We start from the raw sequence: 27,352 nt of genomic DNA, 5'->3' as shown, positions 1-27,352 counted from the left end.
AGAAAATGCAGCATATGCTGGTGTGACATTTCCACGACACGAAGTGCACCACAGGACAAGAGCTCGGGTTACCAGGGTTTAGAAGGAGCTTCTGGAGCTGCGCCACTTGGCAGACTTTCAGGCATCTGAAAGACTTTCTGGGAAACCCACTTTACTGGAAAAAAAAAAAAAAAAAAAAAAAGCAGGTCTGAGCCACATCTCCCCGGCACGATAGGGCAGATCTGACTGTTCAGCTGTCCCACCTGCAGCTGCAGGAAACTGCACCTGGGACAGAGTGGGGCGGCAGCAAAATATTTCAGCAGCCGGCAGAACAACTCCGAAAGAGCCCTTGGTGGTGGTGGGGGGGGACCGGGGTCGGGTGAACCCTCAGCATTCTGCTTCTCTACACTGACTTTTGGGGGAAGGACCACAAGCCCTCCCGGGGATGGCAGGACCGGGGCGCGGCAGGGCAGGCTGCGGGGGAGGCGGGGGGGTGTCGGGGGCGGGCGCTGCCAGCAGCCCTTCCCTTCCCTCCCCTTCCCATCCCCCGGCAGCCCTCCCTTCCCTCCCCTTCTCCGGTCCGGGGCTCTCGGCGGTGCGGAGCGGTGCGGTGCGGAGCGGGGCGGGGCGCGGTCGGAGCGGCGTGGCCATGCGGGGTGGCTGAGCGGCGCCGGCCGCCGCCAACTTTGCTGGGGAAGGATGGCTTCCAATTTCAACGACATCGTGAAGCAGGGCTACGTGCGCATCCGGAGCAGGAGGCTGGGGGTGAGTGCTGGTCCCCTCCTGGGCTCGCCCGAGGGGTACCTGCCTTTGGGCTTTTTTTCTTTTTTCTTTTTTTTTTTTTTTTTTTTTTTCCTTTTTCTTTATTTTCATTCCACTCCTTTGTCCTCGTCGTTTTGCAAACTGAGCTCTGTGGGTGTCTCCGCAAGGGAGACACGAAACAAAAAAACTGGGGGGAGGCGGAGAAGAATAAAGGCCCCTAAATGCGCACATAAATGTGTATATGCATTATGTATAGATAGACACACGTGTATCTATTATTTTTTTTAAAATCTCTCTCCTGATGGGAGATGGGGATGCTGCCTGCCTGCCTGCCTGCCAGGAAATCTGTGCTGCCTACACCTCCCGGTTCTGCCCTTCAGGCTGAGCTCCCCGGAGCCGGGCAGCCACCTCCAAGTTTGGGCCGGAGCCGCGGGGCTGCCGCGGAAGGGTGCGCGGGGGGGGGGTGGCCGGGAGGCAGGCGGGGACTGGGGCTGGGGGTGGCTGTGCCCTCAGGAATAAGGGGCTGGGGTGCGGGGGAACTTTGGACAGAGCTGAGAGCTGTCTGTAGCTGCTGAGGTTCTGGGGTGGGGGCTGCTGCATATCAGGGCTTTAAGGTCTGGAGTGGGACAGGTAGAGACCTTGTGATACCTTCAGGGCTTCTAAGTTCATTTGAGTTGCACAAAGTAAAAATAAAAAAAAAAGCCCCCTTTCGGTCCTTATTTAATTTTAAACTTATTTTAAGGCTGCTTTTTTGCTACCATTGTGTGTTGTAGGTACTCCATGGGCAGTAGGTCCCCTGAGCAGGCTCCCAGGGCCACTCCAGTGATGGCACTTACCTGCTCCTCACCTCCCGTCTCCCTTAGCAAGCCTACATGGCTTCGGGGGTACCCAAACTGGAGGAAGGCTTTGTCTATAAAGCATGTTTAAATTGGTCTGTTTCTCAGGGCAAAAACTAATTTCTTGTGGTTACTGAAAACTGATGGTTTGGCAATTCTGAATTGCTCACAGCCTTAGTTTTGCATCAAGATTTATTATAGAGTGTGTGTGGTCATTTGAAAGCTTTTGCTTGGCTCATTACAACTACAGCTTCGTTCTCTTGCTGTACCCATGTTCAGTGACTTCTCTACATTTGGTAGCTTGTGACTTGTTTGGAAACAAGAAAGCATTCTGAAGTGTTCCAGCAGGCTATTTTTCTTGTGCCTGGACTTTGAAGCATAGTACTTCTTTCTTTAAGGACCACATGATTCTGTGACAAATGGAGATAATGTCATTATGAGAGACCTTGTAGTAAATCTAGCAGAATAAATGTATCATAACTAGCCTTTCATTGTTGAGTGCATATTAGTATTCAGTTAACTCCATCATAAGTGAAGTGTAAGATTAAATGTTGACACATCTTTCCATACATGGACACTTGAATAAAGATAATCTAGCTCCAAGAGAGGTGTAGATTCTATTAATACCTGTGTCTTTCTTTTATTAAGGCTTTTTAATACACTTTGAGGGTGGTGGTGGTGGTGAGGAAGTGTTCTGTGCCCTCTCAGAAGTGCATTTGACAGCTGAATGGAAAAAAAGAGAAAGAAATAGAGAATGACACTGAGGAACAAACGTTAAAGGTTTACTTTGGGAAGATGGTTTATGTCATCTCAGTCCTTCTAATTCTAAAAGTTCATGTAATTATGAAGGGCTAGAAGGTGTGAAAGGAGTGATGGAAACTGCTTTAGTGGAGAAGTGCAAGTGAAGTCTCAGAGAGTTCCTGTGGCTATAGATTTGTTAAAATTAAGAGCCCAGAGTTGCCATGAGCTGCCCTGGGCTCTGGACATGCTGCAGAGACATATTCCCAGTGCTGTGGAGAATGTTAGGACAGAAGCCAATAACTGCTGTGATCTGGCTGAAACTGCTCTAAATCTGGTGATGGAGGCCTGTGCTGTGAGGGAGAGGTGGTGACCTCTTCAAATCTCCTTGCCCCATGTGCTTGACAATAAGGAGTTTCATCAGCTGTGGTGCTCCTTGTAGTTTCCATTTTAGAGTATTGGCCCCACTCCTTAAGAGCAGGCTCTTGTAATGTGGCTGCAGATTTCTTCCTAGAACTTGCATTTTCTGTAAAGCTACTTAAGCCCAGTGCTCTGATTTTCAGCACCAAGTAGAAACAGGTAACTGTGATTAACCTGAGTCCTTTAAAAGCAGGACAAGCCTGTGATGCTTGTGGCACCCACTGCTCTATGGAGCCCCAGGTGAAATGTGGCTCTTCTCCTTGGGGTTTTTCCTCCTTGCTGCAGGTGTGGATGTGCAGGGCTGGTGCTGGAGCTGGCTGAGCACCTGGGGCTGCTGCCTGGCTTTGGGAAGAGCTTGAATTAGGTCTTACTCAGTGGCTGGTGGGAATTTGGGTTCCTCAGTGGGGAAGAAGCTCTGCAAACAGCTTGCTTTCTGGTAGCTGTGTTGGGGAGGGCTGTTGGCCATCCAGGAGCTGGAGGTGAGAAGGGAAAAAAAATACTTTAGACCTTAAAATACCTTTAAGAGAACTTTCCTGTGCCCTGAAAACATTAAGGACAAGCCTACTCCTGCTGCGTGTAGGACTCCTGTTTGGTGGAGAAGGATTTCAGAACTGCGTGTGTGGTGAGATGTCAGTGGGAGTTAATAAAATACATTCCAATATTATGGTGGCACAGATGTAATCAGTGCATTGTCTTTTCAGACTGAATTCAGCTTTTGGGTTTTTCTCTGTAATGCCATGGTAATTCCATCACCAAGGGAACTAGGAGCAGAGCTTGTGTCTACAAATTATCTGAAGAAATGACTTTTGTGAATAACTGGGGTGCAGGTGCTAAATTTGGGAAGAGAAAGGGGTGTAGAAAAGTGGCTTGCTCAACCCCAAACCTCTTTTAGAAGAAAAATGTCAATTCTGATAGACACTACTTCATAATTTCAAGGTTGAATTTAGGCTAATTAGTTTTGTACCTGTTCTGTTTTTGCGCACTTTAAATATGTAAATTTAATTTAATATTATTTAATAGAATAGTTTCCATAGCAACATTTGTATCACATGTGTCTTCTGCAGAGCCAAATATATTCAGGAGAAACTGCACTCTTCCCCATTCTTTCCATCTTTACAGGGAGATAAAGAATTCCTGGAGCCAGTGGTCTCCTTCTGTTCTGTCATTAGCAGTGACACAGAGGAGATTGTGTGCCTGAAAACTGCTGGCAGTGTAAAAGCACAACCTGCCAGAGTTCCTCAAAACAAACCAACTCACTTTGCCCTGGAAGCAGTGCTTCCACCAGTGACCACTGGGCCTGTGTTTTGGGAAGAAGATATTCTTTGCCCTGAGTGCTTTTGCTTGCAGTCACCTTTCATCTGATTAAGTGCTTTGTATCTTATATATGAAACAGGGGAGTAATTTAGCAGCATCTGTACCTAAAAAGGTGCTTCTTTTGTGCTTGTGGTTTTCAAGTCATGTCCTGCTCTCTGACACAGATGTGACCTTTCTGAGGGAGAATATATTGTGGAGATGTTTCTTTTCCTTAACAAAAAGGCCAATTCTTGTGTTTTCATGCAGAGAATGTCTCTGTTAAGGACTTGTAAATATGCACACAGCTGTGCAAACCCTTGAGGAGTCTCTTGGTTTGGCTCTGCACAATAGTTGATTGACTGGGAAACATTGGCTTCCAGAAACATTCTCTCTGGCTTGCTTGGAGTGGGGAGTATCTTCCCCACCCAGGGTTTGGCTGTGGGGACTTTTGCACTGCTTTCCAGGGAGGGCAGAATACCTTTCTGAGCATACCTTAAGATGATACAAATATTACTGTACTTTTCCCCCAAGCTTTGTCTCCTATGAGCACATCTGTCTTGTGTGCAGGCATTTCCTTTGTATCCCCATTTCTCAGATAGCATCACTTTTAAACTGATTAATGTTATAGTTCTACCAAAAGATCATTCTGTGTACTTCATTCCACGATGTTTTGACCTGCTGTAGGACAAGGTGGCAAAGCTCTGTGGATGCAATATGAGGAGACTGTTACTGAGCAATCTTCCAGGAAAAATCCAATGGCAAGGATGGACAGCATCTTTTAAATTTTTAAGGCTTAAAAATAGATGTGGAGCCATCTACAGTAGTTTGTTCTCTCATGTGCTCTTCCCTCCTGTCAGAAACTTTCCAGTGCTGAAGGACTCTGTACCTATCTTAGTAATAAAACTCTTAAAATGTCTTCATTTGAGAAGACTTTTGAGATGAGAAGTGTATCCCATGATGCAATATAAGTCCAGGTTAAAAAAACTGACTGTTCAGTTGTTTACATACTTATGTCTTTCATTATACAGCAAAGAAATGCCTTATCATGATGCTTTCACATCACAACTGTTGCTTGACAAATATCTCTTTAACATTAAAATATAGTTGTTCCCTGGCTATTCAGGTTGTTTGTCTCTTAATTTCAAGGTAAAGATACAAGAATTGCAGCTGTAAAACAACTTTGGCTCTCACAGATGTAGAAGTAGCCTTCCCAAGCATAAACATGTTTTCTTCACAAAGAATTCAAGAAAACACTCAAGATCATATATATCTAAAAGCAGAATAGTCAATGGTGAAATATTTTGCATATGAAAATTAAGGTGACCTGTATTTTAAAAGAGGATTAATTTTTCTCTTTTATAAAAGGCAGGGTTATTAAAATTAGAACAATGTAGGACAGCACATGCTGCCAAATTAATATACATAGATTACTGCTTCTGCATGACACAGAACTTAAAACAAATAGTCCTGGCAGTTTGTTGTTTGTTAGGAAAACCTCACAATGTATTTATCTTCCTAGAACATATATTATTGCTAACTAGATACACTGGATGTTTATAACCCAGAACAACAATCTGAACACTAAAAATAACATGTACAGCTCTCAAAATTGGACATTATTAACAAGCAACCTGATTTATTTTATAATTGCCATGACTTTATAAAGCAATTTTCTGGATTTGGAAGTCTAGGAGTCTGCTCCACAAGTTTGTGTTGCTATCAGATTATTATAGGCCATTAAAACCACTCATTTGGGAAGATCCATTGACTTTATTTGAGCTGTGCTAACAGCTAAAGGCTCTCTTCCTAAAAATGCAGGTCTCTGCAGAGACTTCTGTATCTGTTTGTCAGAGAATAAAATTCACGGAGAGGGAGAGAGGAGTAAAGTGGAGTTTTTTTTTTACCTAGCAATCTGTTTCTTGTACCTCTGTCTGGCAAAGGAAATGCTGCTAACATATTTTTGCAGAATTCTGTCTCCTGAGGTATCTTCCACTTTGCACTTTGGAGGCGTGGCACAGAGCTGTGCTGCAGAGGGATCTGTTTAACAACACTTCTAATTAAGTCCCCAGTCTGCAGAGCCTGCTCCTGGGGTTCTGTGTAACCCCATCTCTTGGAGGCACCTCCTGGTTATGCAAGGAATGATCAGCCTCATGTCTATTAGAGTGGGTCCTCTACAGAAATGTGGGCTGGATCCAAGCAAAAGATCTGAGCACCCAACGTGAGGATTTAGTGGGGTTTTAGCAACTGAATCCCCAAAGTGCAAGTCTGATGTCACTTGTGTTTGTCCATGGGAGTTTCCTAAGGACACAGGGATCAGCCAGTGTCCTCCAGGGTTTCAGTCACGGCAGCCACCTTTGTTGAAGATGGAGGAACTCTTGCCTATACCTGTGCCAAAAAGGTTGTTTAATGAGCTGAAGCTGAACCAAGTTGAGCCCAGAACTCTTCTTTCCAACCGTTCATTTTTTGGAGCACTTTCCTGGCTGTGCTGGAGGGAATGTGGTTTTGGGGGGTTCAGTGCTACTTCTGTGCTCTTGCCCTGACTGATGGGGCAGTATAATTTGATTTCTTTTTTTTTTGTTGTTGCTCTCCATAGCAGCTTGGCCATGATTAAGTGATTTCTCATTACAAGTGCTGAATAGCATTGGAAATGTGACTGTTAAGTAGGATCTGACTTCTTGGAGTGATGGGAAGGATTAAAATCAGAAGTTGCACTTCTGGAATTAACTATATTGGTATCACTGATCTCACTAATATAAGGGTCACACCGGCCTGTAGTCAAAAACATTAATGTGGGTGCTCTTCCTTAGGACACTGTTTAATACTGGTCTGAACCAGTTTAACCAAATTCAGTAAAGTTTTGACTGTAGTGAAGATGGGGAAGTAAAAATTAGTAGGGTCTCTTCTGAGAGATGTGACTGCTGGATAAGAGTGGACTTGTTCTCTCTTTAGCATCAACCTTGGTAAGGACAGAAACTGGATCTAGGAGACTCCCTTTTCTTTGTGTGATAGGTCTGACTAGCTCAAAACCTTCTAATCCTATGAGTGTGAAGGAATGTGGTGTAAGTGGTGTCCTCCACTGCAGAACCTGGGCTCTCCTGACTGGCTCCAGAAAAGGAATTTTAGGAATTTGTTGTAGTTTCCTCTTCAGTTTGTGGCCGAGGAGGGAGCTGACATCTTCACAGTTTGGAAACATGGAGTAATGACTGCAGTATTTCCATATTTCTGGAATGACTTAAAAACTTAATGGAAAATAATTCTTGGGTTTCTGGACCTAATTCATGTTTTACTTGCAATGTTAGGTAAAATTAGATGTTTTTTTATATTTAGGAAATAAGTGAAAGCTTCACCTAAAATTGGGAGGATGTTAATCTCTTTGGTATTTGAGTGTTGCATGGGAACTTGCATGATGGACAGTGGGTATATGTTAGATTTAAGTAGGAAAATGCAGCAATTTTGTGCTGTAGACTGTTCCTTATTAAATATAACATTATTGCATGTGCATGCTTTAGGTCTAGATGGGTAATCTGATTCATGCTTGGAAGTTTGGAAAAACTTGTGCATAAAGGTTTGGACTTGTCCATTCTTTTTTTTTTTTTTTTTTTTTTTTTTAACTTAAGTGGAATATTTTGATTCCAAAAGCTGAAAAGAGGTGAAGGATTTTCTCTTCTTGATTTTTAATTAAACTGACTTTTGTAAAAACTTCATTGAGAAGATCAGTGTTGAGCATAGAACATGACATGTACTTTTACAAGTTTTGCATATGCTGTTTCTGTGAAACCCTGTAGGAGGAGAGGTAAAATGGGGGAGAGACAATCTGCAGGACTGGAACCATATGGTTAACAAGATTGGTTCTTGAATAAGAGTGCCAGAAGTTTAATATGAGAATTTTAGACTATGAACTGTGAAAACTAGAAACAAGAATGATGTAAGGCTGGGGGTGGGGAAGGAGAGGGAAAAGTTGTCTGTCTCTATCTACACTTGAAACAGCTTTATTAATAAAACTCCTGTGTTCACCTATACAGCTCCTTTTAAACTGAGAGCATTGAGACAGAAAAAATAAACAGATTTCTTGTGTGCTGACTTCAACCTGCGTGATATTAAGTCTATTGAATATTCATATTTTTAGTAAACTGTTAAATAAGGTGTTGGAACATATTCACAGATATTAAGGTATATTACTGCTTGGAACTTGGCAGTGGCAGCAGGGATAGGATCCAGGATGTTGCTTAGAAAATTTGAGTTTTTATTCTTGAGCTGGTAAGGGAAGGGATACCAGGAAATGTCATTCAAAACCTAACACAGCCCCATCTGGCTGCTGGCATTGGGTCTGCCAGCCCAGGAGCAAGTCCCCCTTGGATATTCTCTGGCACAAAGTTAATGGATTGTCCAAGCCAGTAGGTGTCTTGATGCCAGGTTACCTCTGAAATTGAAGCAAAGATCCTTGTAGCAAAGGAGGAGAAAAAATAAGGACTGTTTGTCTCTGGAGAGCTGTTCATTTTATGTGATCTTTGTGTTGGAGGATCAGGGTGCTTAACATTGTATTCAGGATGAGTTAAAATGAAATTTTGCAACTCACATGGTGAAATTACATTTTGTTGCTTAAGGTGCTTTAATTTTTGCCTTGTGAAAATATGATGGAGAAGCAAGGGTCTGATATCTTTCCCATGACACCCTACTTCTCATCACACTGCTTTTCCTATTGAGTTTGATTTTGGGGCAGGATTCATACACAGCCAAAGCTATGATTCTAAACTGAGATGGGAAATCTGGAGGTTTGTGTATCATAAAAATAGGCAAATCTGATTTTAAGGATTGCGTGCAGAGAAACAAAAGAGAATATATATTTTGATTCTGAAAACCTCCATCAAAATCCCAAAAAAGCCTCCTAGAACTGTTCCAGGTTTTTTTCCAAGAGGTACAAGGTGGGAGATTATGCAGATCATGATTTGAGTATGAAATTCCTGGTTTGATGGTGACACTTTTAAGGAGCAGGAACTGCTTTTCTTGTGCTTTTCAGCCAATGTTTCCTGGTAAATTACCTTCCATGTTCTTCTTTGGAAGATGGGCTTAGTTTGTTAATGGGAACAAGTGGTTCTTATCTGTCTGTTGGATGGACTTTCCATTTTAACAAAACTAATGCATCACCCTGTTTTTTCTGCTTTTATCTCCAACTCTTCCCTCCTTGTCTTTGGCCACTTGTGGGTCCCAGTTCTGCATTTTCACTGTTTGCTCTTCCTTTTCTAGACAAAGGTCTGAAAGTTTTCTGGAGGTGGCTTCAGCAGCTGCCCCACTTATGGAAGGGTCTGAGTGCAAAGGCAGTGAAAGGAAAACGTAATTATAAATGGGTGAAATTTAGTTTTTCATGGTTTTGATACCTTTTCATCATTGATTCATTACATGGTGTGAAGGTAATTCTCCTGCTGGTGTGTATGGGCTTTATCTTGAAGTTAAATCAGTGATGAAGGAAGGTTTTGCATTGCTGGTGGAAACGCATGAAAGAATGTAACAGATGTAAGGTCTGGACCTGAGACCGACACATTAATTTGATGTTTGTGTGATTTTAAGTATACTATGGAAGTTGATGGCCTGTTCTGTTATCTTCTTGTCTAATTTCATCAAGTGCTTTTGAAATACCAGTGAAAGTTCAAGCTATTGGAACTAGAAGTGTTTTTTTTCTCCCTTTACTGAAAACAGTGTAACTGGTTCCAATTCGAAATAGCAATACTGTGAAATCAGGGATATTTCTTCCCAGTAGCATTAATGGTGAAGATTAAGTTGTCCCTTTTCTTACAGAGTGATGTTTATCTGGGGAGCTATCAATGTCCTGTGGTCAGCAAAGGAAAAATTCCACTTAATGCTCTCACTAATGTCTCCCCAGCAGTGAGGGGGATGTTAACTGATTGTCCTGAATTAACTGCGTGCTGTTGAGCACTGCACTCTTGGCACAGTGTTTATGGTAAAATACAAGTGCCTATTCTCTGGGAAATGAAGTATTGTAAATTAAGGCTGTATTCTGCTAAGCTTTTGCAGACCATTTTTATGCAGCACTCATACTTTCTTGAGGATGCAGTCTACCTAAATGTGAATGAACTCTTTAGTTAGTATTACACAATGGGAACATGAGATATTAATTTGTTGGATTTGTCCATTTGAACTAATGTGAAGCTTAGCCTAGACAAATGCAAGAGGACTGCAAGAGATAGTGGAAATCTGAAGTCTATTGGGGAAATAATGGCTCTGAAATCCTTATTTTAAGCTGTGTTTCTTTAAGTCAGTATTATTCCATCATTCCCAAAACAAAAAATGATCCAGTAAACAAAAAAACCTTCCTCCCAGCCTCAGTTACACCTTTACTAGAAAACTGATGAAATTTTTGTTCTAAAATATTGGACAAGCTGGTGCCATGTTTTATCTCATTGGTAGCTTTAAGGTTCTAGCAGAGCCATGGAGTGCTGATGTGCAGGGGCACAGGTTTGGACCCAGGATGGGGTCCACGTGCTGATGACAGGACCCATGGGCTTTCTGCTCCAACTTGGATGGTTTTGTCCCCATTCCTTTGGAAATTCAGGATGCACTGAAGGTTGGCATGCTGAAGCCAGTGCACCAACTTGCTTGAAAAGGGAAGTGCATGTACCCTGCTGCAGCTTTGAACTGAGCACCAGCCCATCCAGCAGTCCAAGCAAATGACTTCAATTGTTTGCTGCAATCTTGTAAGGCAATGGCTGAAGTGCTTGTTACTGTGTTTTAATGGGCTGTAATTCTGTCACTTTTAACAAAGTACTATATTTAGGTCAAGTCCAGCTTGCAGTGACTCACTTGGCAATGTTATTTGCTCTTTCATGCTGATTCATTTTGATCTTAAAACTGATTCGAGCTCCAGAGAGGTTGGGGGAATGACCCGTAGCTCACTGTATAGCTTTGATGTCAGGATTGAAAGAAAAATGTGGAAGAAGATGAGTTTACCTTGTGTTGGGACAGTACAATGGACTAACCTTGAAACTTACTTGAGGTCTGGAGGGTTGTCTGGAGGGATGGGAGGTAATGTGTTTGTTACAGGAAACCCGTGATGCTTTCTGAAGCTTGCAGTTAAATTAACTGGTGAATGGCAGAGTGACAGCAGGCCAGAAATGGGCAGTCATACCCATCTGTTATTATGGGCTTGCAGGGCATTTGTCATCCTTGGCTCTCCAAGCAGCACGTAACAAACATCATTAACTGAATTTAACAGGTGGGCAAGTGGCAACAGGTACAGCTGAAGTGTTGGAGCCCTATGCTGAAGGCTCTCAAACTAAAACTCTTCTCCCATGTCTGGCTTTGGCTGCTGGCAGCCTGAAGAAGCTCCTCTTCTGCTGAGACTGAGGCCTGACCTGTGCACTTTCTGCCTTCTTCTGTCTCATTACATGTAGGGTTAAAATTGCAAGTCCAACTCTTTCAAATGGTTATATGCTCTGGGGCCTGAAACAATGCCTGTTACTGGGAGTTTCTGAGCAAGTACAGTTCATCTTCAAATGTGGATCAAGTCCTATCTGTGCCTTCTGATGTCTGGGTGCAGGAGAGCATCCTCTGACCATGGCTTTAGCAGGTGAACTTGTGTTCTTCTTAACGCTGTGAGTGGCTGTTACCAAGGGTTAGTGCATGTGTGTGCTCTGCAGCCTCTTTGCCTCTCATGTACTAATTAGTGAGTTCCATGAACTGTTAATGAGCTGCATAATGCTATTTTCCCCCTATAGCCCATGTAATTAAAGTAACCAAGTCAAATACTTAGTGACAGAAAAAGAATAATTCCAAACCACAACTCATTGCAGTTGTTTTATGTCATTTAGCAGTTACCTACACCTAGTACAGTACTAAATTGTGTTCACAGAAGAGGTCAGAAAAAAATAATCTTAAAGTGCTAAAGTCCTTTCACAGAAAGGATTAAACAGTGTTAATTCACTGGACCACACTAATGGCCAGACCCAGCAGGACAGCACATCCAGCTGCACTCTGGAGAGCTCAGCCAGCATGCACTCTCTGCACAGACTCACTTCAGAGCCTATATTGAAGCCTTTACTGTTTTTTCTTCCTTTAATAGCTAGGGTACTAGGCTGATTTTTCTCCTGTCCAGTTCCATGCCTAGAATTAACTTAGAAAATCAGAAACTTAGATGCAGACTGACCTTTTTTAAACTATCACTAGCAAGAGGGTTTCTGCTGTAAGTGCCTCTTGGTACTTGGAGGCACTCTAATGGTCTAGCATAAACGAGAATGATAACCTTTTCTGTATATGATTTAGAAAAAAACAAAACAACAAACCCTATACTTTGAAGCCTGTAAGTCAATAAACAGGGGCCTGCAAGTAGAAGGCTTTTTTGAGTAATAATCTCTTTTTAATGAGACTGCATCCAACTCATCCTTTTTGTATGGAGAATAGACTGGAAGTTGAAGTCTTGCTTGTAATGTCTTTTAGGTCCTAAAATAAATAGAAGAAAGTCAGTCAAGAAACTAAAAAAAATTACTTCAAGTTCTGTATTGCTCTCCATCACATCAGGCAACATGACTGCTTATCCCCTACACCTCCTGTGTAGCCTATTACACAGTGTAATTTATTTACACTTTAGTTTATCAAAAAGTCTTCTGTGAGTTGCGTGTGAGGAGCATCTGCCAATGCAAATTCAAGGCACTATGCACAGAGCAGAGAAGGGAAAGAAATGACTCCTTTGCAGAACTCTTATGATAATCATGTTGGATAAGCAAATCCTAAATCCCAGCCCTATCTTTTTTGTATTAGCATTTTGCATTAGCATCTATCTCTATTCCAGATGTCAACCTCCTGGATATCCTGTGTTTCCAGAGCCCCTTCCTTGCCCTTTGAGGTCCAGAAAGATGTTTCAGGTATCCCTCCAAGTCTGGTGGCTTCTCTGCCCTGGCTGGACTGGACCATAGATTATCCAAAGCCCTCAAAAGATAACATGTCAGAGATATTTCACTGGTGCTTCATCATCTGTAATTAACATGCCTCTGAACTCAAGACTTCCAGCTGCTGAGTACATAAAAAAATGTGAAGGGGTACATTGCTTCTAAGCTACTTTATTGACAGTTGCAGTGATTCTCTGTAGAGGGCTTTCACAAGTTCCTGGATGTCCTTTTTAATAGTAATCTTACACCAATCTGGAATGCATCAGCAAAGCCCTTCAATGAGCCCATTCCATCTTGCAGCCTGCCAGGGGTGACCAGTGGCAGCATTTTTGTTGAACATTTTTTTGCTTTGTCTGAACCAATGACTGATACATACCAGTTACAACAAAACCTGTAAAATGCTCCTCGTGTTTTCCAGTCATCAACCATTGTAACAGAGCATCCTGTAGGCACAAGATAAAATAAAGGCTTCATTACTAAGTTGTTGGGTAATCTTGGGTGAGCCATTTTACTGCATCTGTAGACTCAAATCCAGCTATTTGGTGTTTTTAACCAAGACTGGAGGAATGGCTTTGAGTTGTGAGCCTGAACCATTAACAAAAATCTCACTTCTGGTTGATGCAGTTCCAATTGCAAGGGAAGAGGTAAAAAGAGATTCTGAAGAGGAAAGACTGATTAAAATGCCTTATATTTCAGAGCAGTAGGCATCTGTTGTGACTTGCATTGGTAAGTGTAGCAGTAAAAGAAGGTGTATAGATTCATAAAGGCCTGCCAAGCATTTTTTATGCACTGTTTTTTTAGCAAGTTCTGGCCAGTGCCAAAGCAGGATTTTGTAACTTGAAGAAAAAACTTTGCAATACTGAGCAATATTGTTAATTCTGAACGAGCACAGAGACAAGATTACAGCTTCATTCCCTATTAGCAGCTGTGGATGATTTCTTACTGTAAAATATTGTTTCTGAAGATGTGTACTGAATGAGAGGAAGGAGTGAGGTTCATCTCTCCACAAATGTGTTCCTCAGGGGAAGGAGACATCTAGGTTATTTTCTTTAGTCCCCCAGAGAAGATAGCTTGATGTAAACCAACTTTGATTTATGTAGTCATTATAACCTGATCACAATGAATAATGCAATATCGCTTACTCATAACACACTGACATTAAATGGGTGTTCTGGGAGAGTGAAATTGTCTTGTTGCCAAGTGCAGCAATATCTTTGCAGGCAACATGGGGGCAACTTTACTGCTGATTTTACAAAACCAGTGAGCTAGTCTACATTTCCATGCACCATTTGAGTCCTGCTAAACGCATTTCAGTACAACTTAAATATGTTTACAGCTATCTGGTTCTTTCTAGTAATCCACCTACTTGTAGTTTTTTTAATATATACATTGTGTTTTTTTCCATATGAAATACAGCTGAACACAGCTGCTAGTGTAGGGTTGAAATGGGCAAGGGACAAATACGGGCTGGAAAAATAGAGAGAAGTCACAACCTTATGGAAGAAATATATTCAAAATAAGTAATTCTGTTTGGTGAAGTAATGGAAAGATTGTTGAGTCTTCACTAGAGCCACATAGTCCTATCCAGAATGGCACATAAGGCATCATCATATTTGCTGATACCTGGATCTCTTTACTAGAAAGCAGTCCTCCAGTTTTTCATGGAGAAACAGCTGCCTGATGGGTATCTGCTACTTCAGACATGTCTGAGGAGTGAACATAGTTAAATGAATGAGCTGCAGTCTGCCTGTTGGCAGTCTTTCATTTTTATAGATGCAGAGCAAGATTCTAGGTCCAATCTCTTCACAGATTTCATTCTGGCTGGGAATTCTTTTGCAGGGTACTTCATCACCTTTTGAATCAACTATGACATGTTAATGCTTTTGCTTTTTTTTTTAATTTTAATACAGGAACGAAGATCCCACACTAGCTGCCTAATTCCCTGTGTGGAAGAGATCTTGTACCTGTAGCTCCAGACTGCTGGAGACTCCTTGGCAAAGTTCAGCAAAAGCAATTAATTTTCTGTGTGCAACTGAGGTACTTCAGTTGCTAAGCTATCTATCTGTTTTGGATAAACTGACAACACTTTTTTTTTTTTTTTTTTTTTTTTTGGTAGAAAAAAAAAAGATACTCTGGGAGAAATGTGCTATTGTGCTGTGCCTTTACTAGGGTGTATGTAGAAGCTATCAGAGTCACAAACAGCAAGTTCCTGGCAATAGCTCAGGCTTTCTTGTAATCATCCCAAGCTGCATGATAGTACAGCTATTGCTTTTAAAAAAGCAAAGTTTGGGTTTTTTGACAGCAAGTTAAGTGTCCCTGTAAATGCAGCTCATTGGAATTCTTTGTTTCAGGGCAGAGAGCAGGAAAACTCGAGATGGGAATAAAATATGGCAGTTTTCCCTGAAGCCTCACTTCTTGTTTGCAAAGGAAAAAATTGCTAGATGAGATTTTTACTATCTCTGACTTCTCTATATTCCTCTTAAGTAGCAAGCAAATAAAGGGTAGGATTGTTTGGTCCTGAAGTAGGAAAGGCTTGCTTTGCCATGGTGTAGTGGAAGACACATACTTAAGTTTTTAAAAATAGCCAGTTTTAACCCCTTTGCCCCCAGATATTTAAAATAGCCTTCCCCCTGCAATTTCTAAGTATTTGGCTATTTTCAGATCCTTTTTAGATCAGTTGTTAAACAAAAGTATTGAGGGATGGGGTAAACTTAGGACTGAAATGCAAATGGTTGTTTCTAAATTCAAATGTTTGTTTCTTGCATTGAATAATCTGTATTTCATGTATAATGAAAAAATCTAATTTTTACTTGCTTTTCTGTTCAGCTGGGAGGTGGTGAAGCCTCACCTCCCTCCTCACATCCCTTGCCAGGATGGTCCAGGGCTTTGGGTTATCACGCAGGAGAGCTGCTGGGTTCAGTTTTCCTCTCTGCATGAGAGTATTCTTGAGCCACAACTGAACAGTGAAACCCAGGAAAGTCAGGAGAAATTTTTCCACTTTAGTCAGCCAGTTTCCATCTGAAGTTAATAGCTCCTTTGCTTGGCAGTGTATTCCTAGCATCAGAAGGAGCATGGGAAGGGCTGAGCAATCCTGCCTGCTTTTGAAGGCATAGTACTGAGGGGCAGGAATTCAAATACTCAGATTGCATCATTCCTTTGAAGTCACTCCTTTGACTTCAGTTGTGGTAATGATTTATATCAGCTGATCTTTAGAGCCACAAATAGAACTGTTTTGACACGACCTTGGACATGCATGCTGGATCACCTCTCTGGGTTTCAGATGATCCACTTCGTTAACATTTGCATTATTTCCCTTGAGTTTTATGCTCCTGCCTGCTTGATGGGCTGTTAGAAGATGAAATTTTAATAAGACATCAGAGGAAGTAGTTGCTAATTTTTGATACCTGAATTTAATTTTGAGGTAGGCTTTCTCAGAAGATCTCACAGGGAAAGCTTTGTAAGTTTTAGGTGTTATGAAAATGACAGCTATTACTGTTCTCTCTCAGCACATCAGATCCTGATTTGCTGTTTGGATTATCTAATCACTGTCAGCCCAAGTGGAGTGGAAGTAATTACAGCAATACGTTCAACTAATTCCTATTCATGGAGTAGTAGTGAAAATGTTGATTTGAGGGATAAATGAGCTAAGTATTCATGACAGAATAGGCACCTAAGAGCATTTGGGTTTGGTTCTTGTTCCTGCTGTCAAAACAGCTGTAGCAATATAAACAGTTCACATGCCTGTCTTTGACATGAAGAAATAATGACAAGTCTCAGACACGTACTAGATCATGATGGCATCAAAGATCCAATTACTTAATGCATATTGTAGGGCATAACAAGGTCTATGATTAGCTTTGTCTTGGGCACAACATTATCTCTTCCATGTACTGATTGTGTTAAAGAGCTTTTAGTGCTCTGAGGCAGATGCTGCTGAATTGGTTATTCACAGAATCATAGAATGGTTTGGATTGGAAGGGACCCTTAATGGTCACCTAGTCCAACCCCCCTTTTTTTTTTTTTTTCAGAGGTGGAAAGACAGATTTTCACAACCTGACTTTTATCCAAGTGAGCATCATGAAGTTTGTTTTTTAAAGGTGTAGTTACTTGGGTCATGATGCTGTTGTCCTGAGGCACTGGCATAATGTATTCTGGGGACAATAAAGGACTCTATTGTTAGAGGATTGTTGTAATAGGGGTTTGGGGACAGCTTAAAGACCAGTACTTATGTTGTAGGCTGATTTGGGTTTATGTCCTTGGAGTTACTGACATGTAACAGTTGGGATTTTTTTTTTTTTTCTTCTCCCCAGCTGTGCCCCAAATGTGATCTAAATCCACATTTTAGTCTTGGATTAGTCAGGGTTAAACTGCAGTAATAAATTCCAGTAGCACCAACTTACAGATATCTACCATGCTTGACTGGAGCTGATTGTTAATAGTACTTAGGCTCCTGGTATCATTTGGAAGGGCCATAACCATGCTGGGCTGGTGCCAAGCTGGAGGCAGAGAAAAACTTTGATTTGCTCATTTGTATTCTCCTGTTCTGCCCCTAATTCTGTGTGCTGATGAGCTTTGCTGTTGCAGCTACAGCTTTGAGATGCTTGCTGACCCAGAGAGGTGCTTCTGAGTGCAGCTGGTGTGGGTAGGACATCAGCATCTTGCAGTTGTTGTCCCCGTGAGTGTTGTACAATGGCAAATGCATTACTAAAGGATTCTGTTTCTCCTATGGGCTTCTGACTGTTGAAGCTAGAACTGTAGGTTTTTGAAAAGCAAAAAGACAGTCTCTTTTGAGTGGGGTTTTGGAGAGTTTTTCTTATTCAGTGTAATGAGGTTATCTGGGCCCAGCAAACAAGATTCTCAGAAGGCACATCAGAAAGTGTGTTCCAGTAGAAGTGGGTGCACATCTCAGTTGCTTTTTTGGTGGCAAGCTGTCATTTTGGTCTATGTCTAGTAGTTGTTGAACAATTCAATTCAAACCCTTGCATTAAACAGAACAGGTCGAGTGGCCAATAAGCTGGAAAATTGGAAGAAAATCTTGATAGGTTCAGCTGGTGCCTGGCATCAGAGCAGCCTGTTCATATGCTAAATGTTTCTGCAGCCAAGTGGGCCATGAGTGCCCACATGTGAGGCAGAATAATAAAGCTGGGGGGTAGTAATTGGTTCCCTGAACAGCTTTACAGAAACAGCTAAATGCTGGCAAAAGAAGAGCAGCTAGTCAAGGAACAATCATTTTTGGGTACAGAAATGAAGTTATAGCCACTTTTGAATACCTTGGGTAGAAACCCATCAAGGGTTCAGAGGATGGAGTTGTCTTGTCTGCTGGGGAGAGTGAGATGTTTTGATGGGTCTCATCACTGATCACTCCAGTGAATTGCACTGAAGTCCTGCCAGACTTGTGAACTATTTCATAATGTCTGATCAGTTCTGTTTTGGTTTGTTTTTTGTTTTTTTTTCTTTGAAATCACACTAATTTTGGTGTCAGTTTTGTTTATTTCCAACTTAGCAGGTGTTACTTTGGAATTACTGATTGAATGTAGGCTGAAAACAGTTGGCAAGCCTTGTAATTCTACCCTTCTCTACAGACAGTATGTTATGTAAGGTGAGAGCTATGGTTTTGAATGCAAGAGGATGCCAGAAAATACACCACAGTTAAGGGATGGGTGGGAAGATTGCAAGTGGTGGCAAAAATTTGAGATGAAGTGGCTTAATGCTCTGGATGGGATGATGATTTTTCAACCACAGAGCCAGAGTCTGCCCCAAGTGACTTGAATTTCAGTTCAAATCTACCTTGAAAACAAAACACCTGTTGTCAGAATGGTCCTGGGTTCTACCGTTAAATAATCTTTTTCATTACCTACTAATTCAGTTCCTTCTTCCTTGTATATTCTCATTTCCTTACAGTTTTATCTCTCATGCTACTGTGATGGAAGGTCCAATCCCACCTGTCCACTCAAGCTTTCTTCATGTCTGTCTTAAGCATGCAAGACTGGAACCAGTAACAAATCCACATGGAAAAGTGTGTCACTTAAATTCTGGAAAGCTGGTTCCTAGAAAGCCCTGAGTTTGCAAGCACAATTATAGTTCTTTCTTCCTAGCACCTTCCATGCAAGCATACACTGTCTTCATAAGAATTTCTGGTTGAGTCATAATTCAAAAGAAATAGGATGTAACTATCTGTTATCTCAATTTTATGTTTTGTCTAAGCTACTGAGAGTCATTAATTGTAGCTCCAGAGCAGCAGCTGATTTATGAGTTTAACTACTGTGCTGGTATTAGTGATATTTAAGTCACTGGAGATGTCAAGTTTACTCTCTTGTGTTTCTAGATTTACCAGAGATGCTGGTTAGTATTCAAAAAAGCTTCAAGCAAGGGGCCAAAGAGGCTGGAGAAATTCTCAGATGAACGAGCTGCTTACTTTAGATGCTATCACAAGGTAAGACAGTAACATGGCTGTTCCTTAAACTTATTTTTTAAATGAAGAATTGGGAATAAAATGTGAATTGACATGTATTATTGGTCTGAAAATTGGAACTTTTTTTTTTTCTGTCAGAATCCTAAACCTGCTTGTATGTTCCTTCATTCAGTGTAGTAAAGGCAGAGGAGTATTCTGTTTTCTGCTTTGTAGCAAACATCTTGCTAGTGGAAAATTACTGTACTTTTAGAGATGTCCTTTCCTCTTGTGAGCCTTTTAAAATCAGATCTGAAATGCTTTGCAGTTACTGCTACTCTTCATATTTACAGTAACAACTGTCCATGCTAACATGTGAATTCAAAAAGCTCTATGCTTACAGATTCCCACTTTACTATGATTTTGCATCTGTGGGAAGACAGTAGGCAGCTACTGGAATGAAGGAAAGCATACAAATTTTTTTGCAATGATGGTGTGAAAACCTTTGCTATATTCACTTGTATTAAAAAAGTGAAGTTTTTCCCTGTAATCACTTCTGCAGACTTCTGTGCACATTCCATATTCATCTGAGAATTTACATGTGTAATTCTCCTGGGCATGGAGATGAAAATAAACCTTTTATTTATAATTATTGTTAGCAAATGTTTAATATATTAGAAGATTAGGAATTATGTGCATAAATTCCTAGGAGTTGGTGAGCACAGCTCAGCTTGAGGCTGGTCTGCACTTACTTTGACATACATTTACAGGAAATCTTGAGGGAATAGGGAATCTGAATGCAGACTTGTCTGTCTACATGCCACATAATTTGTAATTGATTGGTCATAAAACCTGTGGTACTATACTCATATTACCTTTGTAGTTACTCATGCCCAGAAATAGTTCATTCAAACATTCAAATTTATATTAAGGAGCTTTCAAAAGTGATGAGAAGTGCTTTTTTTATTTTTAATTTCATTTGATGTGTGAGAGGGCTGCATGGTGTGTATAAGACAATTTCCAGCTTTGTGTTGAACACTGTGTTTCTATTAGTGGGGCTCTGTCAATTATTGATGCACATCTGTATTAATGCAATACATTAGCAGCACATAGTGACTTGAGGTTCCCATTAGGTAACGGATATGAAATCTAAATGGGCCTGGACTTTCTTCTCTTCTTTCAAGAGTTCTGCAGCTTAGCGTGTGTTTGTCATGTAATACAACCTCCCAGCAGTTTCCTATGTTTGGATCTGCAGACTGAAGCAGCATAGAAAGTCTCATTGGCATTTTCAGTTTCAAGTCAAGCTCAGTCTATAATCAGTTACTTAATTTTAAACTATTGCTTCTTATTTACATATGTAGTTTGTGGATTTCTCTGGTAGCTTAGGTGGATAAACAGTGGTGCAACTCAGTCCCTGGGAACTGCCTGGTTACTGCAGTAGTTCATGCTTTCTGCTTCTGAAAGCTGTAACTGTAGATAGTGGGATCTGTAATATTAAGAGGTATAAACATTAAAGCACACCCTAGTCTTGGATGAGCTTTTGAGAAACACTGTCGTGGCAGTAAGAGATCTTGCATATTTTGTGTGTGTTTTATCAGAGCTTAGGCAAATCTCGGGGTTATTTTAGGCTGGATGAAGGCGTGAAGCCAAATGTCTGGAGGGGTGGTGGGCAGAGGAGTTTTTACCTTTTGAAGGAGTAAACCAAATTTGAATTTGGTGTGGGCTTCTGAAAGTACTGCTTCCACTGGGAGTGAACAGATAAATAAATATTATTTCCTAAGTCTCTGGGGGGTGAGTGGGGTGTGTTGAGGTCTGAGTCTTGAAGCTAAATATACCTGAGATGATTGGTCTGTGCTTCTATGGGTTGGTTTTGGTTTTTTTTTGGTGTCTTGGAGCTGCCAAGCTTGCCATCAGCAGCTGTTTTCCACATTTCTCCCTCCCAGTGCTTACCAAGGAGGGTGCTTTCTGTGGGATTGCCCAGGACAGAGGGTTGCTGCTTTGCAGTGCTGCTCTTTGGCAGTGGGGCTTTGGCAGTGCCCCCATTTTTTCAAAGTTAAGGTAAATGTGTCCTCTTGTTGTGGAGTCATCAGCTGTACAAGCTGACAGACGTTGTTTATTTGCATGAGCCTTACAGGAAGGAAGCCAGTGAACATTAAATAGCATTTTCTGGCTAAAATATGTTAACTTACTCAGAGCACTGGTGGGTGAAAATGAGTTGTTGGGTTTTTTTTTTTAAATAACCTTTGTAAATGTGTGAAATTCTAAGGTGATGAATGATGCAGCTTCTAGCAGTACTGAATATGAGGTGCTGAAAAAGGAGAACATGCCACTGCTGCTCTATACCACTTTATAGTTGAAGTGATTCTTATAAAAAGTGTAGTTATTTATTAATCAAAAGCCACCAGTCAGCTTAATACGTTGTAGTCTTCAGCTAACACTATTTGTCACCTGGTTTTGATAAATAAAATTAGTGGGACTCTGGTACTCAAGACTTCATCCTGAGGTCTAGGATATTCATTGCTGTTGTCTTGAGACACATTTGGTCAGCAAGAGCAGCTGTTGCAGTAACAGCTTGATGGGGTGTGGAGGCTTTTCTGTGACTGTTCTGTCAGTCCTGGCCAGGAGGCTGTTTCTTCTGTCTCTGACAATGCAGCTAATCCTACAAATGGGAAGCCCAGACAGTCCTGTTAACATGTCAAGTGTCACTGGGTCATAAGTTTGTGCTAACGATTCTAAGGACAACTGCAGTGCAGTCTGATAGATGATAATGTAGAGAAGATTACCATGTTTTAGTGATAGGGTTGTTAACTTCCTTCCTGTGTTCTGACGTGATTCTCAAATGCTGTTGAAAGCAGCATCAAATCTAGAAAATTGAGGAGCCCCTGCTCACCCCATCAGTCTCAGGTTTAATCCTTCATAAAACTATAACGGGTAGAAAAAGGAAAACCTTGAATGGAGCTAATTTTTCAATAGCACCCACCTCCTTCACAAGTATTAAATTGTTTCATTCTGTTGCTTTTTTGGTGATGAATTGCAGTGCAAATGTTACTTTGATTTATTAGTGGAAACAGGCTGTTCAGAGCATTTGCAGTGTTGGCACCCTGGTGGTTCCAGGCACTGGAGCTGCTGTGGTCGGAGACCATGCGGGGTCTCCTTGGTGCCTTTGTCCATTCAAGGTCTCTCCTTTATCTATCTGAAATTGGGATCAGTGTTTCTGAAGTGTCTTGGGGTTGTTTGTTATAGTGGGAGGACAAATTTGTTCACTTTTGAATACAGGATGTGTATGTCCCCTTGTGCAGCCCTGCACCAGGGGCTGTATTAAGTCATCCTTGCCACTGCAAGCTCAGAACACAAAAGAAATTTACTTTTTTTGTGTAATATTGGCTTTTAGATACTTTTCTAGTTTTGTTCTATTTTTTAAAAAGTGAAAAGGTTAAAGTGTCCTAAAATACAGGTCATCTGAGGACAGTCATCTGAGCACAGTCATCTGTTGCTTATGAAATGAGCTGGAAATTTGCATAGGCAAAGCAAATTGACCACTTAGTGAATTAGGCCCCACAAAGCAGAGAAAATAATTAGGGTCCAGGCTAGAGAGTCTTTGCAGAGTTGCCTTTCTGGTAGCTGTCCTGTTTTCACTTGCTAAATGTAAACAATCAACCACAAATTACCATATACTTCAATAAAAATAATATTTGAGGAAGGAAAATGTTCTTATTTCTCCAAATGACTTTTGGATTTGCAGTGTGCCAGAGGAATCCTGTATATTCCAATGCAAAGCCAACTACCTGCATGCTGCAAACAGGAATTCAGTGATTCCTTGAGGGGATCCGAGTTTTAATCCGATTGTATTAATCTTGCCTTGAAACAGCAGAAGTAATTTAAACAGTCTTTCTGTCTAGTTATGGAATAATCCATTTGGAAAATTGAATTGTGTAATTTGTAATTGTTTTCCAGGCTTGGTAATGCAAAACTGTATTGGTAACAAATTAAATGTTTAAAGTGTGACCACTCTGCTAATAATTGCCTGTTAAACATTTATTTTAATGAATACTATCACTTAATATGAATGAAATGTCTACTTTGAGGCAGGGCTCTCAGAATGTGTTTTTAGTACCTGTTGTGCTTTGCAGTGCAGGCATTCTGGATTCACACAGGGCAGAAGGGAATCCCTGGGAACACTGGAATCATTGCACACTGCTGCAAAGTGCAGACTCCCATTAGGGCCCTGTCCTGTCCCTTCTTTATTTCGGCTTACAGCACCCAGACGTGGGGGCAAAGTGATGACAAAGGCACTTAGGATTGAGTGTATAAACACATAACTCGATTATATATATTATATTTAAATTAGCATTCATCCCATCCCTGTACCCCTTTTGCCTTCCTGCCTTCCCCCTCCTCCCACCCTTTGGACACAGGACCAAGCCAATCACTGTGCTGCCCTTGCACTAGCACTTCTGTGCTCTCCATCTTCATCTTCTGCTCTTAGGTTGACTTAGGGAGAATTTTCACTTAGAGAGGTGAATTAACTGCTGGTTGATACCCCAGAAAAGCAAAACACATCACTGTGAACACTGTGAAGGCAACAGACAAGAGATAAATAATGTCTTAGATAATCTGCATTGTCGTCTCCATAATGCAGTATTCACAGCAAGAGAACAGTAATAAAAAGCAAATGCAGGAGAAGGCATATTCAAATGAAAACAAATTTTTCTGTTCAGAAGGTTGAACTTTGTGATTTCAAGCATGAGCTGGCTCTTGTAAAATCTCTATGGGAATGTATTACTCTGCATTTGAGATTACAAAGCACTTTACTTAAGTAACTAACTGGCTTTTGAGAGGAATTTATGATAACAAGGAAAAAATATTGCTATTCTCACAATGAAACAATGATGCTATTATATTCATGCTTCTTTGTATTTAGTTGTTTCCAAAGGGGAATGCAGGAGTTGTGAGTTGTGCTGTCATGAGGTAAGTCACCCACACTTCTGCAAACCTTGGGTTTTGCTCTGCTCCCTAATAATCCATTGATGTGACTGTAGCATAGAGTTGCTGTCCTTGCTCACGGGGAGGGGACTGGGCAGTATTGCAACTTGCAGCCCTAATGAGAATAAAACATCACAATTTAAGGGTTAGAGTGTGGTGGGCATGGTGAAGGCAAGATATACAAGATTGGAGTCACAGTAAAAGAAAGTGTTCAGGAATCTCTCTCCTTTAGTGTTGGAAGGTAAAGCAAATGTTTTAATCTTGGTCTTACCATGTTCCCAGCAGTGCTATGAACATTTGCTCCTATCTGGCCTGGAGGTGCATGACTCAGCCTGAACACAGAGTCATTAATAGGTCTGTTTGTGTTGTTTTTTCTCTCCCAGCTCTGTGCAGCAGCAGCCTCCCACATGGGGGGTGCCCTTTACCTCCCTCCCGGGGCTGTAGGGCATCCCCCTGCCTGGTGGGGATGCTGCACATCACAGGGGCCTGGAGGGGGCCATGGGCAGCAGCTGCTGGGTTTGTACCTGTGAGCATCCTGACTGCTCAAAGTGCTTATGAGCCAGCATGGAGAGGCAGTTTGCTATTCCCTGACTAGAAGAAACCTTTCACCATCTCCCTGAGTCCTGCCATAGCATCCTCAGGATTCACCCCACTAGAGTTAGCTATTGGGATATCTAGCAGGAGGCGTGTCATGTGTCTGATATTAAGAATATGTTTTCCATTAGGACAAATCCTAGATGGCTAAATGATTCATTACCAAAATGTATGGCTGTGTTCTGCTTCTACTAACTTTTGTACTTGTAGGTACAAAATTTCATTAGCACATTCCCTTGCAGAATTTGTAGATGTGCTCAGTATAAATGTCAAGGTAGTTGCTGTCCTAAATGAGTAAGTCTAGCTCTCTTTTTTCCTCTTGCATTTGAAGCCTTTCTTGGCATATGAGCAAAATATGAGTTGAACTTGGCAGCTTTGTGCTTGACCTGTCATATGCTGAGCATGATGTGAATAGGTTATGACAGATTTGTCATATTCAACGATGAGTTTGTTGGTGTCTTGTTAGGGCTGGGGGATGTGTTCCCATTGCAAGATTTCCTGAAAGAATGAAGAATGCTCCTGCAAAATTAAGCACCATTGGGAAGTCTCAGTTTCGACAGTTCTCAAATTCTTGAACCTGGAGGCCATGAAAACCTGAGTTCTAAATTTGGCAGCTATGCAGAAGGTTTGGTGTGCTCCCCATGGGATGCCCCTGCCACTATTTCCTTCTTCTGCTGCCCATAGAATGAGTTTCCAGATACTGAATCTGTTCTTTATTTTGATTTTTATGGAGATTTTACTCACCACATACTCTTTGTTACTTCCATTCACAGTAAGATTACCTTTTCAGGGTTGTTGCTTGAAAATGGGATTTTGGCTGTCTCTTTTTCCCCTCTGGAAGGGAATGGGAAATAAGTTGGCTCTAAGAAACAAGGAGCTTAGGGTAAAGGGCTAGAGAGACGCAGTGGGTGTGCTGGGGAACCCGGGGTGCTCTAGAGGAGTGGTTTCTGGTGCTGAACCCTACAACCCTGATGACTCTTTCCCAAGTCTTACATATAAGACAAGTGTTGCATTTATTTCTTTGTCTAGGGTTGACACAGTTTATATGAGACTACTGAACAGAACTCATGAGACCAAAGTAGGGAAGTTGTTAGGTTATACAGTTTTGGGAACATTTCTGTTTAATTCCTCTCTCTGTCTTCAACCTCTATCATGTAAAATAATCATTGAAATGTTTCCTGATAATGAATATTTAAATATAACTTCCTTTATATTAAAAGGAATCTAATAATGAAGTATTCCTCCTCAGTCAAATGTGAAAAATGTTGCTTATGATTGTGAGGGTGAAAACTGGGTGTTAGAAACATGAAGCAAATGTAGTATGTATTTACTAAAATTGTATACAAAGTAGTAGATACATGTTTATACTTTGGTGTGAAAGCTGTTTTTCCAATTAGTTTTTGGCAACCAAGCAACAGAAATTTGTGTTTACAAGCCTGTGAATCTTTGAAGCTAAAAAGATTTCTGGCTAAAACTGATTTATTTTTTTTTTTAAGTGGACCATTCTAACATATCCTCAACTTGTCCTCAAAAAATAATTGAGAGAGCAACTTTTCACCATTTTTACAGTTTTGTTCTTTATGATGAAAGCTGTACTGGAATTGAACTTGCTCCTCCAACTGAGTGAATCCTTTAGATTTTTATCATGACTTCTCATTGCTTCTGCTATATCAGGTTGGTCTTTCTCGTGTCCTCCGTGTAGATGTTTCTCAAACTGGAGTGAGCTTTGATTGTACCTGCCTCTTGGCTAAAATCCTGTTCAGGTGGTGTTGCCCTGATGCTCCCATGCCTGCAAGAAGGACTGGAGGATTTGGCTGCTTCACAGTCCAGGGTCTTCAAGTTGATTGAGGTGATTTGTGTCAAGGCTGCAGTTCTTTAAGAGCAATCATAGGCACGGTCATTCTCTCTCTCCTTTTCTCTGGTATTTTCAACATGATATAATTACTTTATTTCCTTCTCCAGTCAATAATGTGTATACATCTTTCCAAGCTCCCAGTTAAAACTCCAAATTGTCCTTTTTCAGGTCACAGAACTCAATAATGTCAAGAATATCTTACGAACTCCAAAAAGCACAAAGAAGCATGCTGTTGGGATTTATTTTAATGATGACACATCAAAAACCTTTGCTTGTGAGTCAGGTGGGTAAAATGGCAATGCAGATGAACAAACATAAGAGCATTAATTGTGAAATTGTAAATGTATTATACCTACACACAGATTTTCTGGACCTTTATACAGAACTTGAGGCAGATGAATGGTGCAAGGTGCTGCAGATGGAGTGTCTTGGAACACGAATTAATGACATTAGCCTTGGAGAGCCTGACTTGTTAGCATCTGGAGTAGAGAGGGAGCAGAGTGGTAGGTGCATAAATCTTGACATTCTGAATCTTGAAATGTATTATTTTGAAACCTTTTGGACTGTGCATATGAATATCAGAAATAAATTTGAGCAAAATTATTTT

At 41.1% G+C, this 27,352-nt stretch overlaps 1 protein-coding gene across 6 annotated transcripts in view; it reads left to right on the top strand.

The window, feature by feature from the left end:
* The first annotated feature begins 473 nt into the window (after positions 1 to 473).
* Positions 474 to 27,352, top strand: part of DOK5 (docking protein 5) — a 39,369-nt gene continuing 12,490 nt past the window's right edge. Inside the window, exons 1-4 of one of the 6 annotated variants that reach the window (XM_071759674.1) lie at positions 474 to 744; positions 19,251 to 19,358; positions 26,914 to 27,028; positions 27,129 to 27,248. In XM_071759674.1, coding sequence (XP_071615775.1) covers positions 679 to 744; positions 19,251 to 19,358; positions 26,914 to 27,028; positions 27,129 to 27,248 — 409 coding nt within the window. In that variant the 5' untranslated portion in view covers positions 474 to 678. Of the gene's footprint in view, positions 745 to 19,250; positions 19,359 to 26,913; positions 27,029 to 27,107; positions 27,249 to 27,352 lie in introns of all 6 variants that reach the window. The other 5 variants (XM_071759671.1, XM_071759669.1, XM_071759672.1 and 2 more) reach the window with 5 other exon arrangements.

This window comes from Heliangelus exortis, chromosome 16 (genome assembly GCF_036169615.1).
Source record: "Heliangelus exortis chromosome 16, bHelExo1.hap1, whole genome shotgun sequence".
In the NCBI taxonomy this organism is placed as follows: Eukaryota; Metazoa; Chordata; class Aves; order Apodiformes; family Trochilidae; genus Heliangelus; species Heliangelus exortis.
Note: the sequence above shows the minus strand (reverse complement) of the source record. Positions and strands in the feature narration are given on the sequence as shown.